The sequence below is a fragment of the Sminthopsis crassicaudata genome, chromosome 4, assembly GCF_048593235.1.
Source record: "Sminthopsis crassicaudata isolate SCR6 chromosome 4, ASM4859323v1, whole genome shotgun sequence".
NCBI lineage: Eukaryota > Metazoa > Chordata > Mammalia > Dasyuromorphia > Dasyuridae > Sminthopsis > Sminthopsis crassicaudata.
Window position 1 is genome coordinate 369,645,577 of NC_133620.1, and position 13,498 is coordinate 369,659,074.

At 43.1% G+C, this 13,498-nt stretch overlaps 3 protein-coding genes across 20 annotated transcripts in view; 2 read left to right on the forward strand and 1 right to left on the reverse strand.

Annotated features, from left to right (window-relative positions):
- MYO19 (myosin XIX) overlaps positions 1-744 on the reverse strand; it is a 31,478-nt gene extending 30,734 nt beyond the window's left edge. For all 4 annotated transcript variants that reach the window (XR_012481273.1, XM_074262002.1, XM_074262001.1 and 1 more), the window contains exon 1: positions 643-744. The gene's annotated coding sequence lies outside the window, so the exon portion shown is untranslated. The remainder of the gene's footprint in view (positions 1-642) is intronic.
- Positions 745-1,157: 413 nt separating this feature from the next.
- Positions 1,158-6,351, forward strand: PIGW (phosphatidylinositol glycan anchor biosynthesis class W). Of its 3 annotated transcripts, none has more exons than XM_074262018.1 (2): positions 1,158-1,521; positions 4,726-6,351. In XM_074262018.1, the coding sequence occupies exons 1-2, from the start codon at positions 1,419-1,421 to the stop codon at positions 6,249-6,251; spliced, it is 1,629 nt and encodes a 542-aa protein (XP_074118119.1). In that variant the 5' UTR covers positions 1,158-1,418; the 3' UTR covers positions 6,252-6,351. The 3 variants fall into 3 exon arrangements, with proteins under 3 accessions (XP_074118119.1, XP_074118121.1, XP_074118120.1); XM_074262020.1 differs by having other exon boundaries at positions 1,261-1,558; XM_074262019.1 differs by having other exon boundaries at positions 1,276-1,464.
- A 1,239-nt stretch (positions 6,352-7,590) lies between these two features.
- Positions 7,591-13,498, forward strand: part of GGNBP2 (gametogenetin binding protein 2) — a 28,672-nt gene continuing 22,764 nt past the window's right edge. For 3 of the 13 annotated variants that reach the window (XM_074262010.1, XM_074262015.1, XM_074262016.1), the window contains exons 1-2: positions 11,279-11,451; positions 12,194-12,420. In XM_074262010.1, coding sequence (XP_074118111.1) covers positions 12,328-12,420 — 93 coding nt within the window. In that variant the 5' untranslated portion in view covers positions 11,279-11,451; positions 12,194-12,327. Of the gene's footprint in view, positions 7,672-8,014; positions 8,093-11,278; positions 11,452-12,087; positions 12,421-13,498 lie in introns of those variants that run through there. The other 10 variants (XM_074262005.1, XM_074262006.1, XM_074262014.1 and 7 more) reach the window with 6 other exon arrangements.

The following is a 13,498-nucleotide window of genomic DNA, read 5'->3' on the forward strand; positions in this document are numbered from 1 at the left end:
CCGACCTCGGCTCCTCGGGTCACCCTCAGCGCGCTCCCCGCCAGCAGGGAGGCTCACTGAAGGGCAAGCACAAGGACACGGGGCTCCCGAAGTGGGCGTCGCCCTCCTCCCGGCCGGCCGGCTCGGGGCCGGACAGCGATTCCAAACGCAGAGGCGGGGCAGAGCAGGGGAAGGGAGACCCCGGCCCGCCGGCCCCGGGGAGCAGCTCCCTAAGCAGTGCCTGGCTGGCTAGTCCTCCGGAGGTTTTCTCCAATCCCCCGCACCGCGGCCCTTCCTGCCCCCAGCTCGCGCTTCCCGCGCCTGCGGGGAGCGCAGCACAACGCCCGGCTTTTCTCAGCCCCTCCCCCCAGTCCGGCTAGCCAGGGTACCCCCCGCCCCCGCACATCTGGGGCAGCCCAGGTCGAGGGAGAGATAAGCCAGCAAAACCCGCGGCTCCAGCAGGGCTCTCAGGCTCTTCTGGCAGACAAGGCACCTAGAGTGCCGGAGGAAAGGGAGCGCCCCGAGCTGTCGGGAAGAGGGTCCGCTACGCCCCAGTCACAGCCAGGACCGCCGCCCCTCTCCTCCTATAACCCCCTCCTTAGGCCCAGGATTGGGGGTGGGGGAGACTGATTGCCCAGGGGAACCGGGGGAGGGGTTACTCACCGCTTCCCAGGTCCGGGCCGACTTTCGCGTTGGCCCAAGGAAAGGCGGGGATGGAGGTGGGAAAAAAAATGAAGGGATCTGGGGGGAGGGGTCCGGCGCGAGGAGAAAGGGGGGGTGGAGAGATCGCCGACAGACCCCGCCTTCGGGCGGGGCGTGCCCACGTGGCGGACGGCGCACGTGGCCCTTGCCGCGACCCGGCTCCCGGTGAAAGACTGAGGTGGGGGGCGTGTTATTTCGGGGAACCTTGGGAATGTCTAAAGGAGTGGTGAAAGAAGAGGAAAAAGCATCCGCGGGACCTTGAGTCACCCAGGAACATCAGTGAGAAGCCAGCAATGGACTGGGCAAAAAGGAGTGCCTTTCTTGGGCGTTGTGAGAAGCGAAGCGAACCGAATGTCTGGGCCCGCCCCCGCCAGGCTCCAGGTCCCGGTCCCGCCCCCTCCAAGCTCCAGGTCCCGCCCCCGCCCTCCAAGAAGGCCGACTGCGAGCAAAGACTTCGGCCCTCTCTGCACAGTTTCTGCGGCTGCGCCATTCTCTCGGTGACTTAGCTTCTCGTAGTGAATCCCTGCCTCTCCCGTGGCCGGGCGCCCCGAGGCGGGAATCCGAACCGGATGTATGAGTAGCCGCCGAGGACGGGAAGGAGAGAAGATAGAATCCACCCCACCGCCCTGGAAGAATGTGTAGAATCGGGCTGCCTGGACTAGTTGGGTGACTCCCCAGTTGTCGAAAGTTGTATTTCAAAAGAAAAGGCTGGGCCTAATGGGGCCCCCAGCCTAAAGATGATTCTTCTAGTCCGAAGGCTGCTTTTTTCTGGAGGTTTCCCAGGTCCGGGCTTGCCTTTTACCCCTTCCTTTCATCCAGCCACTGGTCCCCTTGAAAAAGGTCGGGCTTAAATCTAACCTACTGGTGGAAGATAAAGGTCAGAGATTCGGGTGGGCTGGCGGAGGTTCGAACACGCGTGCTTGGACGGGGTGGGTTATGCTGGGGAACCTTGGGAACTGGGAAGAGTCCACATAACAAGATGGGAACAGGATCATCAAATTAAAAATAGTTTTGATGAGGTGTAGCGCCATAGATACCCTTTAGTAAAACATCCCACATTTCACGAAGAATCTGAGGATTAGCGAGTGAAAATCAGTTGGGTAAACCAATGAAGGTTACTGGACTAATATAAGGCTCGTATGCCAGTGGTGCTGTGTATCTCTTTTATATAGGTTATTGCAAATATTGTTCTGAAATGCTGCAGAATTACATCTTTAGTATTTATTTTAAATAGATTTTGTAAAGATATAAAATACAATATCTAGAATACAGATTAAAGTATATACAGATTAAGGTATTTGCACTAGTACATTTGATGTGCACGATTTCATAAAATTAATTTTACCTACCAAAAAAAGTTATAAGCTAAAGCTGAAAATCACCTTGGAAAGACCAAAACAAAGCTCTTCAGTAGATACCTGATTTTTCTCTTTGGTCAGTGACTTACAATTATATAGTGAAAGCTAAATGACAATGTATGTTAATAGAGGATTATAAAGCTCTGTAAAACAACCCTGTAAGGCAGGTTGTCTAAGTATTACTTTCCCTAATTTTACAATTGAATAGAGGTTGTGATTTTGCTAGTAGAGATTTTAAGATTTACTTTATTAAATCGTTCCAAATTTGGGATTATTTAATCTCAGGTTTGGTTTTATTGGAGATTTTAAAAGAAAAAAAAATCCGAATATAGTCCTGAATTAGGTGATTTAACAGTGTTCTGATTCTTATTTGAATACATTACATTTTTAAAAAGGAAAATAACACTTTACTATTTACTAGTGCCTTTTGCCTCCTAAGTTAAACTGCTGAACCTATCCATAGTCTGTATTTCAGTATATAAATCTGTGATCAGGGTAAGGATAAGGATTCCTTTAAACCCATTACAGCCTCATTGGGTAGAAGAAAATAGATATATAATATAAACACTATGTGCCAGATGCTTTACAAATATTTTAATTCTCACAGCAACTGTTTGAAGGAGGAGCTGTTATTCCTTATTTTACAGTCAAGGAAGATGAGGCAAATACTATTGTGATTTGCCTAAAATCACAAAGCTAATAAGTGTCTAAGGTTGGATTTAAATAAGTCCTTCTGAATCCAGACCTAGTGTTCTACTCAAGTCTCTTCTGCTCAAAACCTAGCTTGCTCATTAAGTCAGGATACATTCATATAGATTTTTAGTACTAGAAGGCTTGACTTTAAAAGATCTGATTTAGCCCCTTTGTTTTACAAATAAGAGACTACAGATACATAAAATGATTTGTTCAAAGTCACAAAACTTAGTCATGAACTTCTGTACAAATGATCTTTTAAACTATAATTATGTATAATGTACATACACACATTTCAGTTAATTTTTTTAAAACTATTATATACTTAGTATAAAACATTGTACTTTGCTGTGTTGATTCATAGAATGATAAAGCTGAAAAGTACTTTGAAAATGTTTTAGATTTTTAGAAATCATTTTTACAAATGAAAACCTAATTTAGACAGACCATCAAGAACCTGAATCTTTTTTTTCCTATTTCAATGTCATTTTTCCAAATACACATATAGTTTTCAATATTCATTTTTTTTAAGGCTTTGTTCCAAAATTTTCTCCTTTACCTTCCTCCCCAAAACAGCAAGCTATCCTTAAATATGTGTAATTCCTTTAAACATTTCCATATTTGTCATATTGTTCAACTTAAATCAGACCAAAAGGAGAAAAACTACAAGAAAAAGAACAAAAAGTTTCACTCTCTATAGTTCTTTCTCTGGAAATGGATGCCATTTTTCATTTCAATTCTGTTGGAATTGCCTTGAATAACTGCATTGTTGAGCTGAGCTAAGTCTATCAGATAATCTTGTGGCTACTACATTACAGTATTCTACAGGGTCTGTTCATTTCACTCAGTTCATGTCAGTCTTTCCAGACATTTCTAAAATCAGCATGCTCAAATAATATTCCATTATATTCATATGCCAATAATTTATTCAGCCATTCTCCAATTGAGGGGCATTCTACTTGCTACTACAATAAGGGCTGCAACAAACTTTTTGTACATATGGGTCTTTTTCCCTCTTTTATGATCTCTCTGGGAGATAGACTATGTATGTACAGTTTTATAGCACTTTGGGCATAGAGAACCTGAATCTTTTGTTTTTGTCTGTTTTTTCATTATATCATACTGCCAGCTATATTCAATTATCCAATTCCAAATCTCCTTTAAGACAAATGAAGGCGGTCTTTGTCAGCTATGTTACAAGTTCATACCAGGGAATGCCTAACATTTAATGCTATTACGTAATATCTCTGGAACTAAGGTTCATCTTGAATTATGTACTTTGCTATAGAATTTATTATGAGATCTTATTAGCAGTGAAATTTATTTTAATATTTTTCCCCATTTTAAATAATTTTTTACTCATTTCTAAAACTTCCAGATTCTCTTATTCCAACTCCCATTAAGAAATCACAGTGAACTTATAGCACTGAAATTTAAATAGCTTATAAAAATATTTTAAAATCTAAGACATCTTCATAAATAAAATTGGACATTTGTAAAATATTGTAAATTTCAACTGTGTTAATATTCTTGGGAAACTGTCTGATGTAAAGACATATTGAGACATAAGTTCTGATTGTGACTCTACCTCTAGCTTTTGTGACCTTGGGCAAGTCCTTCTCTCTTTAGGCCTTGGTTTCATTACATTGATCAAGTGAAGTGTCTGCTAGGTTTGCAGACAGTCTGCTCAAATCTCAGTTGCTTTACCACTTAATAGTTCTGTTATTTCACCTCTGTTCCCTCAGTTTCTTCATCTGAAAAATTAGGTGATTAAACAAAACAGACCTAAGTTCTGTTCCATTTCTTAGTTCAGAGCAGTCTTTAGTACTGGGCTGAGTGTGAAAACAATTGGATTCTGGTTCCATTATTTAGTTCAATTGTCCAATTCCAAATTTTCTCCTTGAATCATAATAAAAATTTGGCCATATATATATGGAAATTTTACTGTATTCAATTTTCTTACAAATTCATTTCTTTGCTCTTTTTAATACAGGAAGAAAAATGTCTCACAGTCAAATGAAGGCGGCCTTTGTCAGCAACCTCAATGGAACTAGCCTATTGGAAATTTCAGCTGGTTTGGCTTTGCCCCCACTCTGTACTGTGTGTAGAGGTCTGATACTCATTCTGTTACAACTCCACCATGTAACCTTGTCATGGAGATGGGGAGCTCACTTTTTTACTGACTTTGCTGTACTTATAGTGCCCTTGGTAGCTTCTTGCACCATTCTTTCTTCTGTGATCTTTTTTGTGCCACCTATCTTAACCATTTTGGGTATATTGTTGTTCTACAAGATATATAGCAAAAGGCACTATTATGCCAAAGCACCTGCCCAGAAAATCATTTCTGCATTCCTAAAAATCAGTGTAGATTCCAAAAACATTCCATCCGTTACTATGTTCCGTGTTTATATCAATCTGGCCACTGCCATCAGCATTCTGGCTGTGGATTTTCCCCTTTATCCTAGACGATATGCCAAAACAGAGGTCTATGGAACAGGACTGATGGATTTTGGAGTGGGAGCCTTCGTTTTTGGGAATGCTATCATTTGTCCAGAGGTTAGAGGAAAACTTGGGGCCAAACAATCTAGATGTTATTACCTTGCAAGGCAGTTGTTCTCCGTTTGGCCATTAATACTCCTAGGGCTAGGACGACTAATCAGTGTAAAGTCTATAGGCTATCATGAACATTTATCTGAATATGGAGTTCATTGGAACTTTTTTTTTACTTTAGCAGTAGTTAAAGTGGTAGCCTCCTTACTTTTGATTTTTTTCCCTCTAAATAAATCTTGGATTGTGGCTGTCATCATTGCCATATTGTACCAATTATCTCTTGACTTTGCACAACTCAAGATGATTATTTTGCATGGGATCGATCACAAAGGCACAAGAATTGGTTTCCTAAATGCGAACCGTGAGGGAATCATCTCCACCTTTGGATATGTGGCCATATATATGGCTGGTGTACAAACTGGGTTATATGTGTTAAGGGTAAAACCTCTTCTCAGAGATTGGATTAAAGTGGGATATCATCTGTTACTGACAGCTACCACTTTCCTTGTGTTTCTTTATATATGTCAAACATATATAGATGCAGTTTCCCGAAAAATGGCTAATTTAGCTTTTTGCATTTGGATAGTTGCTTACAGCTTAACATTTCTTAGTTGGCTGATATTAGGTAATGTAATTTTGGTTTTCACGAAATTCTTAATTAAAGGAGCTACTGTGCCATGTTCTTGGGATCTCATCCAGACAATCAACACAGATAAAAAGTCTTCAGAGTCTCTGGCCCACCAGAATGGAAGAGAGCTGCCAAGCCTTTGTTTAATTGCTGCCATTGACCGAAACCAGCTACTTTTCTTCTTGTTGACAAACATCATGACAGGCTTAGTCAACATGACTGTTGACACTCTACATTGTAGTTCCTCTTGGACTTTAACTATACTATACTTGTACATGATTAGTAACTGTTTAATTATGTATGTCCTGCATATACAGAATATAACTGTAAAATGCTGGTGATTATTGGGATGAAAAATGTGTCAAGAATGTCATTTTGTGACTGAAGGGTTAATTTTACCTCAGAATTACAAACTGTCACAAATACAGGCTTGTGGCATCATGCACTGATTCTTATTTATTATACCTTAACACTGTATATAGTACTAGATACAGGATAGAAGCAGAGCTTCTGAAATTTCCCATAGATAACTTAATGGTATTCCAGTCAAGGCACAAGGTTCCTTCATCATAGCTCAAATTTAACAAAATCTTATACAACAATTTTTAGCTTAAGTATAAAAGGAATCATTCAAAACTTGCATTGGTATTCTAAAATGCATGGTATAGAGAATAAGTTCTCAAAAAAAAAAAAAGATGTAACTATATAGTATAATTTACATACCAAGTGATTATGAAATATTGTTTAATTTTCAGATATTACTTACTAAAAAAGAAATATCTTTAGATAACTAGAATGCAGTCTATTTTAATGAAATTGACTGTTTCATCCTCTTTTAATGATTTAACATTATTACTTCCCCACCCTGAAAATAAGAGCTGGGTTCTTTTGAAAAAAATTGTAAACTCTTTTGAGTGCAAGAGACAGTAATCTCATATTGGCCTTTTGTATTCCTGAATGAAAATCTGTATTTCAGGTTCATTTTGGGGTAAAATCCAGAGTAGTTTGTATTTGGCAAGGAATCTGGATTAATTTATTACATAGGTGTATCCATCCATATTGAATTGTAACTGCAGCTGATTTTTTTTTTAATGTTCTCTCATTTAGTTTTGGGCCTATTCTAGTCTCTAATCTGAAAAGCTTTTTTAGCATGTTATGGCAGAAAGTGTTGGATTTCAATTAAATCCTGTTCCCTGAAAATTAAAAGCCATGAGCAAGTAACCTTTCTAGCCTCAGTTTGCCCATATGTAAAATGAAGATAAAAGCATCTACTTCCTAGGACTGTTTTGAGGATCAATTAACTATGTAAAATGTTTTGCAGACTTAAAAACACCAAATAAATTCTAGCTATTATAGCTTCTTGAATAAGTTTATTTAAAAAAAATTTTTTTTTTTACAATGTCAACCAATTTAGAATGTTTTTACATTTGCAGAAAACTTTATATAGCCAGTTATATCCTGAATTTACTCCGCTATGAGACATTTATTTTTTCTTCTAAGGAGATCCATTCAATGAACAATTCATGTAGCCACAAAAACAAAACTCATATTAAGAGGTTATTTTCAATTTTCAATTAAGAATTTAGACATTTAACCAATAAAATTGCAATATGCAAATTAAGCATGACAGGGAAAGGTGATTGGCTCACTTGCTATCTATGTCACAGTCCCAGCATCCACAGCCAGTCTCTTCATAGCGAAGCAGAGGAGGGCAGAGGGGCACTAATCGTGTTGGTCTCTCGTTTTAAAAAGTAATTTAAAGTAAGTTATCTGATGGCTTAATGAATATGTTGGTTGAATGATATATTTTTTATTGTCAGTAGTCACTTTCACTCTCCTGTGGCTGGGGGAGGGTGCCTAATAAAAGTATCTCAATAGGTTTTCAAGTCCCAACAGTTATGGAAAAAAATAATTTGAAAAGATCAAAGTGGATCTTTTTTCCTCCTCTATATAAGTAAAACTTGATGAATAGCTTACATAACAGAATAATACACAGATAAGGCATGTCATTTGGTGATTCTTTTTTATAAGGAGCCAGATAACATAGGAGTTACCTTTCTCTTTTAAGATCTAAGTGAGGGAAATGTGTATGTATTTTTGACAGATACAACAGAACCTCCCACTGTCAGCTCATGAAAAAGAAAGCTCAATTTCACAGATTCTACACATTTGGACAACTGAGGTAATATCACATTCTGCTGTTCGATTTTACTACCATGCAAAACAAAATATTTAACCATCATTATTAAAAATAAAAAGCATAATTTGTAAGGAGGGAGGAAAGAAAATACTAGGAAAAAAGATGAGAGCAGAAATTGTTTAGGAAGGACTGTAATGTCATTTAGGACATCATCCTAGCTGTGATCTTTAGAAAATGATTCATTTATTATTTTGTATATGATAGCCCCCCCTTTACAACTAAACCAGATTTTATATATACATACTTACCCATATATGCATGTATTACGTATGTATGTGTGTGTGTTGTGTATACACACACGTATGCATAATGAATTCAATAGTCACGGGAATGAAGTATGTAATGACTAAAAGATATATGTTTGCCAAGTGCAAGTGCCAAAGCATTTCCATTTTTATTAAATGTATCCAACAGCAGAGTGCGGTTATTTTAAGTCAGAGGACCTGAATTTAAATACTAGCTCTTAAAATACTAGTTTGAACTTGGGAAAGTCACTTATTGTCTCTAGGCCTCAGTTTCTCTTTGAGGTATAAATCTAGGGCCCTATAAATTTTCACACATTAAAATGCTGTACAAAGCATACAAAAAAAAAAAAAAAAAAAAAAAAAGAAAAACAGCTGTCCTTAAAACACTTGGGGAAGAGCAGTTTTTCCTTAGTGACCTCTTGAAAGCAGAGAATTTCTTCTAAGGAGATAAATCTAGAATGGCTTTGCCATAACAACCCTATCTATAGCATCTTTATTAATAATAATTAAGTGGTCTGGTTTATTGCCAGCCTTATTTCCCCCTGCTTAGCCACTCGACCTTGCTCATTGTAGACCCAGTTTTTTTCTTTTTTCTTGATCCAATTCTTAAGGAAACTAGGGAAAATGATGAATGTGCCCTTTTCCCTCCTTCCATGTTTGGCAAAAGCATGGCTCTGATGTTACTCTTTTGTCAAAGAATTAGGTTGTAAGCTCTATAAGTGCAGGGACTTCGATTTTTAACTTACATAATTATCATGCAATGTAGTGCATACTCAATAAATATAGCCTGTAAATGATGGTAAGAAGCAAAGCAAAACTGGCTAAATTATTTAAACCAATAAATAAAAGAATCTGCCCTGAAATCATTTGGTGGCAAACAGTAGTCAATGAAATACAATTGCTACACATAACAAATTTTTTCTCTAGCATCTTTCCCTAAATATGTAGTAAAATGAGTCCCTCCTTTTATAACCTCATTCTTTGAGAGTGAAATCTATCCAATATATACTTTGTCTCTTAATAGTATTTAATGCCTAAATGATCTGAAACACTGTCCAAGTAAGGGCTTCTATTGGGTAGCTCAAAAGCCAAGTCAAATTGCAAGTCATAGAAAGCAAGCTATAAGTCCAGATTTTATTGCCTTTTCTAGTTTAGATTAAATCTTTAGAGCAAGAGGCCATATTCTTTTCAAGTAGCAATAATCCTAAACTCAGTAATGTTACTAAAATTAGTACCATACATAAGCTTGTCCTTCTCAATTAACTGTAACCAACCAAAAAAAAAAATGACTTAAATAGATCAACTTAGATAAAACTTCTTACTTGAAAGAATCACCTCTAGACATTAACAGTTACAGGTAGCTTTTTCAAGAAAATGTTCAGGTTTTTACCAAAAATTTAATTTTCAGATCCTGCACACTACACACAAATTGCTGTTTTGTAGAGTAATAATTATTAAAGGCTTAAGTGTGAAACAAAGGTTAGATACTTGAAACTGTTTGTGTGTGTGTGGGGGGGTAATATGTGTAGATCCATACACAAATACATACATACAAAATAACACATGGCACTCCCAGTTGTCCTTCTAATACATCACCAAAGAGCATAAATATTTATTGGATAATCATACCTTTAGGACTGAACAATGCTTCTTTCAGCTTATGTCACCCACCCCACAGTGACCACACAATGTCATAAGTCAACATGGCTGAGGATGCACTGTAGGTTTTTTTTTTTGTTGTGAATCTCTAAGACTTCATGTGATGACCAAAATAGCTTTTAAAGGTCAGTACCACAGCTCCAGGCTATTCTTCCAGGATTCATATATCTGCCTTTAAGAATTAGTTACTATTAGGAATAGTAAGTAAAATAGCATTTATCCTGAAAAGCTTCAAATTTCCCCTTAAAAAAACCAGAACCTTTTTACAACAATCCTGAAAGTTGGGGTTGTTGTTTTTTTTTTTTTTTTTTTTTCAGCTGAGAGCAGCAAGCAGAATGCTGAAAACTGCCACTGTGGCAGTTCTACTCAAGAAAAGGCCAAAAGGGTTTTCTGCCCTTTGCCCAAGTGAATCAGTGTTCTCCCTTTCCCTTCTCGGATTAAGTCTGACCCATTCTGAAAAAGCAACCGGGTCATTCCACCCCAACCAGGTTTTGGCATAACAACTAAAACCATTAATATGGGGACAATTTTTCCCTCGAGGATATCTCGGTCCATGGATGAAATAGTGCTAATGAAAAACCTTGTCCATCCCAGTCCCCATTTGGGTCAAGTTGGTTCATGTCTGGGATAGAGCGTCAACTTCTCTAAGAGGTTTGACTAGACAACTTCCAACATCCCCTCCACCAAGTCTCACACATGGCTCGGAGGCTGCGCAGGGCGGCTCTTGCTCAGGGAGTTGGGAGGAGGGGAAGGATTTCTCCACCTTTCCTCTCTACAGTAGGCGGGCTGGGCCTGGGGCAAGGGAGGGGTCCTCTTTCCCCAAAATTCAACCCTCCAAGTCCCCACGCCGACTCGCCCCCGCCTACACTTTCCCTCGCCCTTCTCTACTCACCACCTTCGCCATCTCTCTGCCCCTCACAGACCCTCTTCTCAGCTCCCCAGGCCCAGAGCCGCCGCCGCCGCCGCGGCCTAGCCCGGCCTCTCATGCCCGCCTGCCCGCCTACCCTGGACTGTCCTTGGTAGGCGGCTCCGGCTCCCGCTCCCGCCCCCCCACCCCCGTTTTGGGTTGATTTAACGCAGTAATTTGGGGTGCGGACGTGGGTCAGAGGTCAAGACCGGCAGTCCCGGTTCCGAGGACCGAGCTGCAGCGACGGCCGTTGAGGACGCCGGGTAGGGCCGGTTACGATAGGAGAGGCTCCCGCGCGCGGCCGTTGGCTGGCGGGAATCTCGCGAGAGGGGGCGGGGCCCCGGGAGGTAGGTGTCTTCTCCCTCCCCCCCTCCCAGCCCCTCCCCTCTGTCCTGGTGCTCTCTCCCTCCCCCTTCCCCTCCTCCCTCCCCACGCGGCGCGAGCGGCTGACAGACCCGGGAGAGGAAACGGCCCGCAGAGCCGCGCTCCCGCCCAGCCCAGCCCGGCCCCGCCCAGGGCCTCGTTAGCCGGTAATGGGGAAGGTTGGAGTGCTAGGCAGGGATAGCTAAGGCCTGGGCTAGGTAGGGGAGCCGGGTGAGGAGCTCGGGGCGCCTCCGGCCCCTGCCCTGCCTGGGGCTTCGGGAGGGGGGGATGGGAAAGACTCCGACCCCAGCGCCCCCGGAGGTTCGGGGCGGGGCCCGACCCCTCCCTGGGGCGGGGCCGCGCTGGGCAACGGCGAGCCGGAGCCGCGCCTGGGAGTGGGGACTGACAGGGCGGGAGCGCGCCTGGTTTGCGGGGGCGCGCCTGGAAGGGAGAGGACAGGGAAAGGAGGGGGGAGCACGCGCGCGGTGGCGGGAGGCGGGCAGGTCAGAGCAGGTGCTGGAGCCGGGCCCAGCCTGGGGCCAGGGGAGCCTGACAACCGGGCCAGGGGAGGAGGGGCTGGCCTCTGAACTCTGGGACGGGCGGGGCCCGGGATTGCGGCGGCTCTGACTGGCTGGGGAAGTCCCCTCTCTGGCGGGTCTCTTCCGCCGCCTGGTGTTCCTGACAGGAGGCCGGCTCGAAGGCGTGGGCGGAGAACTGGAGGGGGGCGGAGGGAGGCGACGGGGAGGGCGGGTTCGGGCGTTTCTTGACGCTGATTGGCTCCGCGCGTGTTGAATCAGGCGATGGAAAACGCTGAGTCCGTGCGCGGCCTCCCTTCTCCCTCCCCCGGTGGCGAATGTGCGGCGCCGCGCGGCGGCCTCGCTTTACGCTCGCGGGGTTTGGCTGTTGCAGGCAGGAGCAGGGAGGAGGCGGCAGTAGCAGCAGGAGCGGCAGCGGCGGCGGGTAGCGGCAGCAGCGGCGGCGGCGGCGGCGGCTGGGAAGCGGTCGTGACGGCGGCGACAGCGGCGGCGGCCACATCGGAGACGATGGCGCGGCTGGTGGCAGTGTGCAGAGACGGGGAGGAGGAGTTCCCCTTCGAGAGGAGGCAGATTCCCCTCTACATAGACGACACCCTCACGGTGAGCGGGCCGGGCCGGGTTGGGCCGGCCCGGCCTCTCCCCCCTCTCCCTCTCCGCCGCCTTGGCAGCTGTTCCCCCCATTCCCCCGCCCCCAGGCCGAGAGCTGCGCACTGGAGAAATCGAGGGTGTTGCAATTCGTAGGCGAGGCCTTCCTTCTCTGCAGGCCCGACTCTCCCTCCCTGCCCCAGGTTGGACAGGGCCGCCTCGGCCCCCATCAGGCCGCTTCTCGCCCCCTCACCCTTTTTCGCCATTCTGTCCCACCTCTCCACCCCTTGGAGTTCGTCTCCTTCCAGGAAATATGCCCCAGTTCAGAGCTGACGCCTTGTAACAGGAACGCCAGAACCACGGGCATTTTAGGGCCTATCTCAGAAACCACCAGCCCCCGAGGAGACTTAATGATTATCTGCAACTGTCACAGCTGGGCTGCTGCCGCCTGACTGTTTGTATTTCATTATGTGCGGCGCTGTACCGGCAAATACTGAAGTTGACAGGCATGTCTAAGCCAGTCAGGAAAAATTTCACCAAATCATTTTGCCTTGTTTTAACTTATTAACCTGGGAGGGGGGGGGGGAGTGGAAGGAAGAGGTCTATAATTCATTCTTTGAATAGTCTTAACGCGTTTTAGAAACTATTTCGGAAATGATTTTTCTCACTAGGTTGTCTTTTGATTAATTGTGCCAGGTGTTTAAAAAAAACCCGAAACATCGTGTTTAATTTTCCAGTTATTATTTATTTAGAACCTTTTTATTTATTTATTTTTGAGGTATAAATTAAAAAAAAAAACCAAAAAAGCCACTTCCTGTGATTGGATGGTTTACAATTCTTTTCAAGAGTTAATAGTATTATCTGGCTCTGCTTTTACTATATGAAAAAATGATGTTTCCTTTTGGAGGAAATGGCAAAAACTTGCAATTGAATCTTAACAGGAAATAAAGAGTGCAATTGCTTGTCACTATTTTTAAAGATCTTTGATCAACGTTTTTCTCTTTTGAAATTTGTTTTTGGTATTCTGTACTACCCAAGTTTGTTAGAGTTCAGAGCTAGATTTGAGTGAAAATAAATTTATTTTCAGAACAAA

What these genes read in the sequence shown, in the direction of transcription:
- PIGW (XM_074262018.1), top strand. Translation starts at nt 1,419, where the DNA reads ATGATTCTTCTAGTCCGAAGGCTGCTTTTTTCTGGAGGTTTCCCAGGT. An exon ending in CACTGGTCCCCTTGAAAAAG is followed by an intron (nt 1,522 to 4,725) that starts GTCGGGCTTAAA and finishes TTTTTAATACAG; the next exon opens with GAAGAAAAATGTCTCACAGT.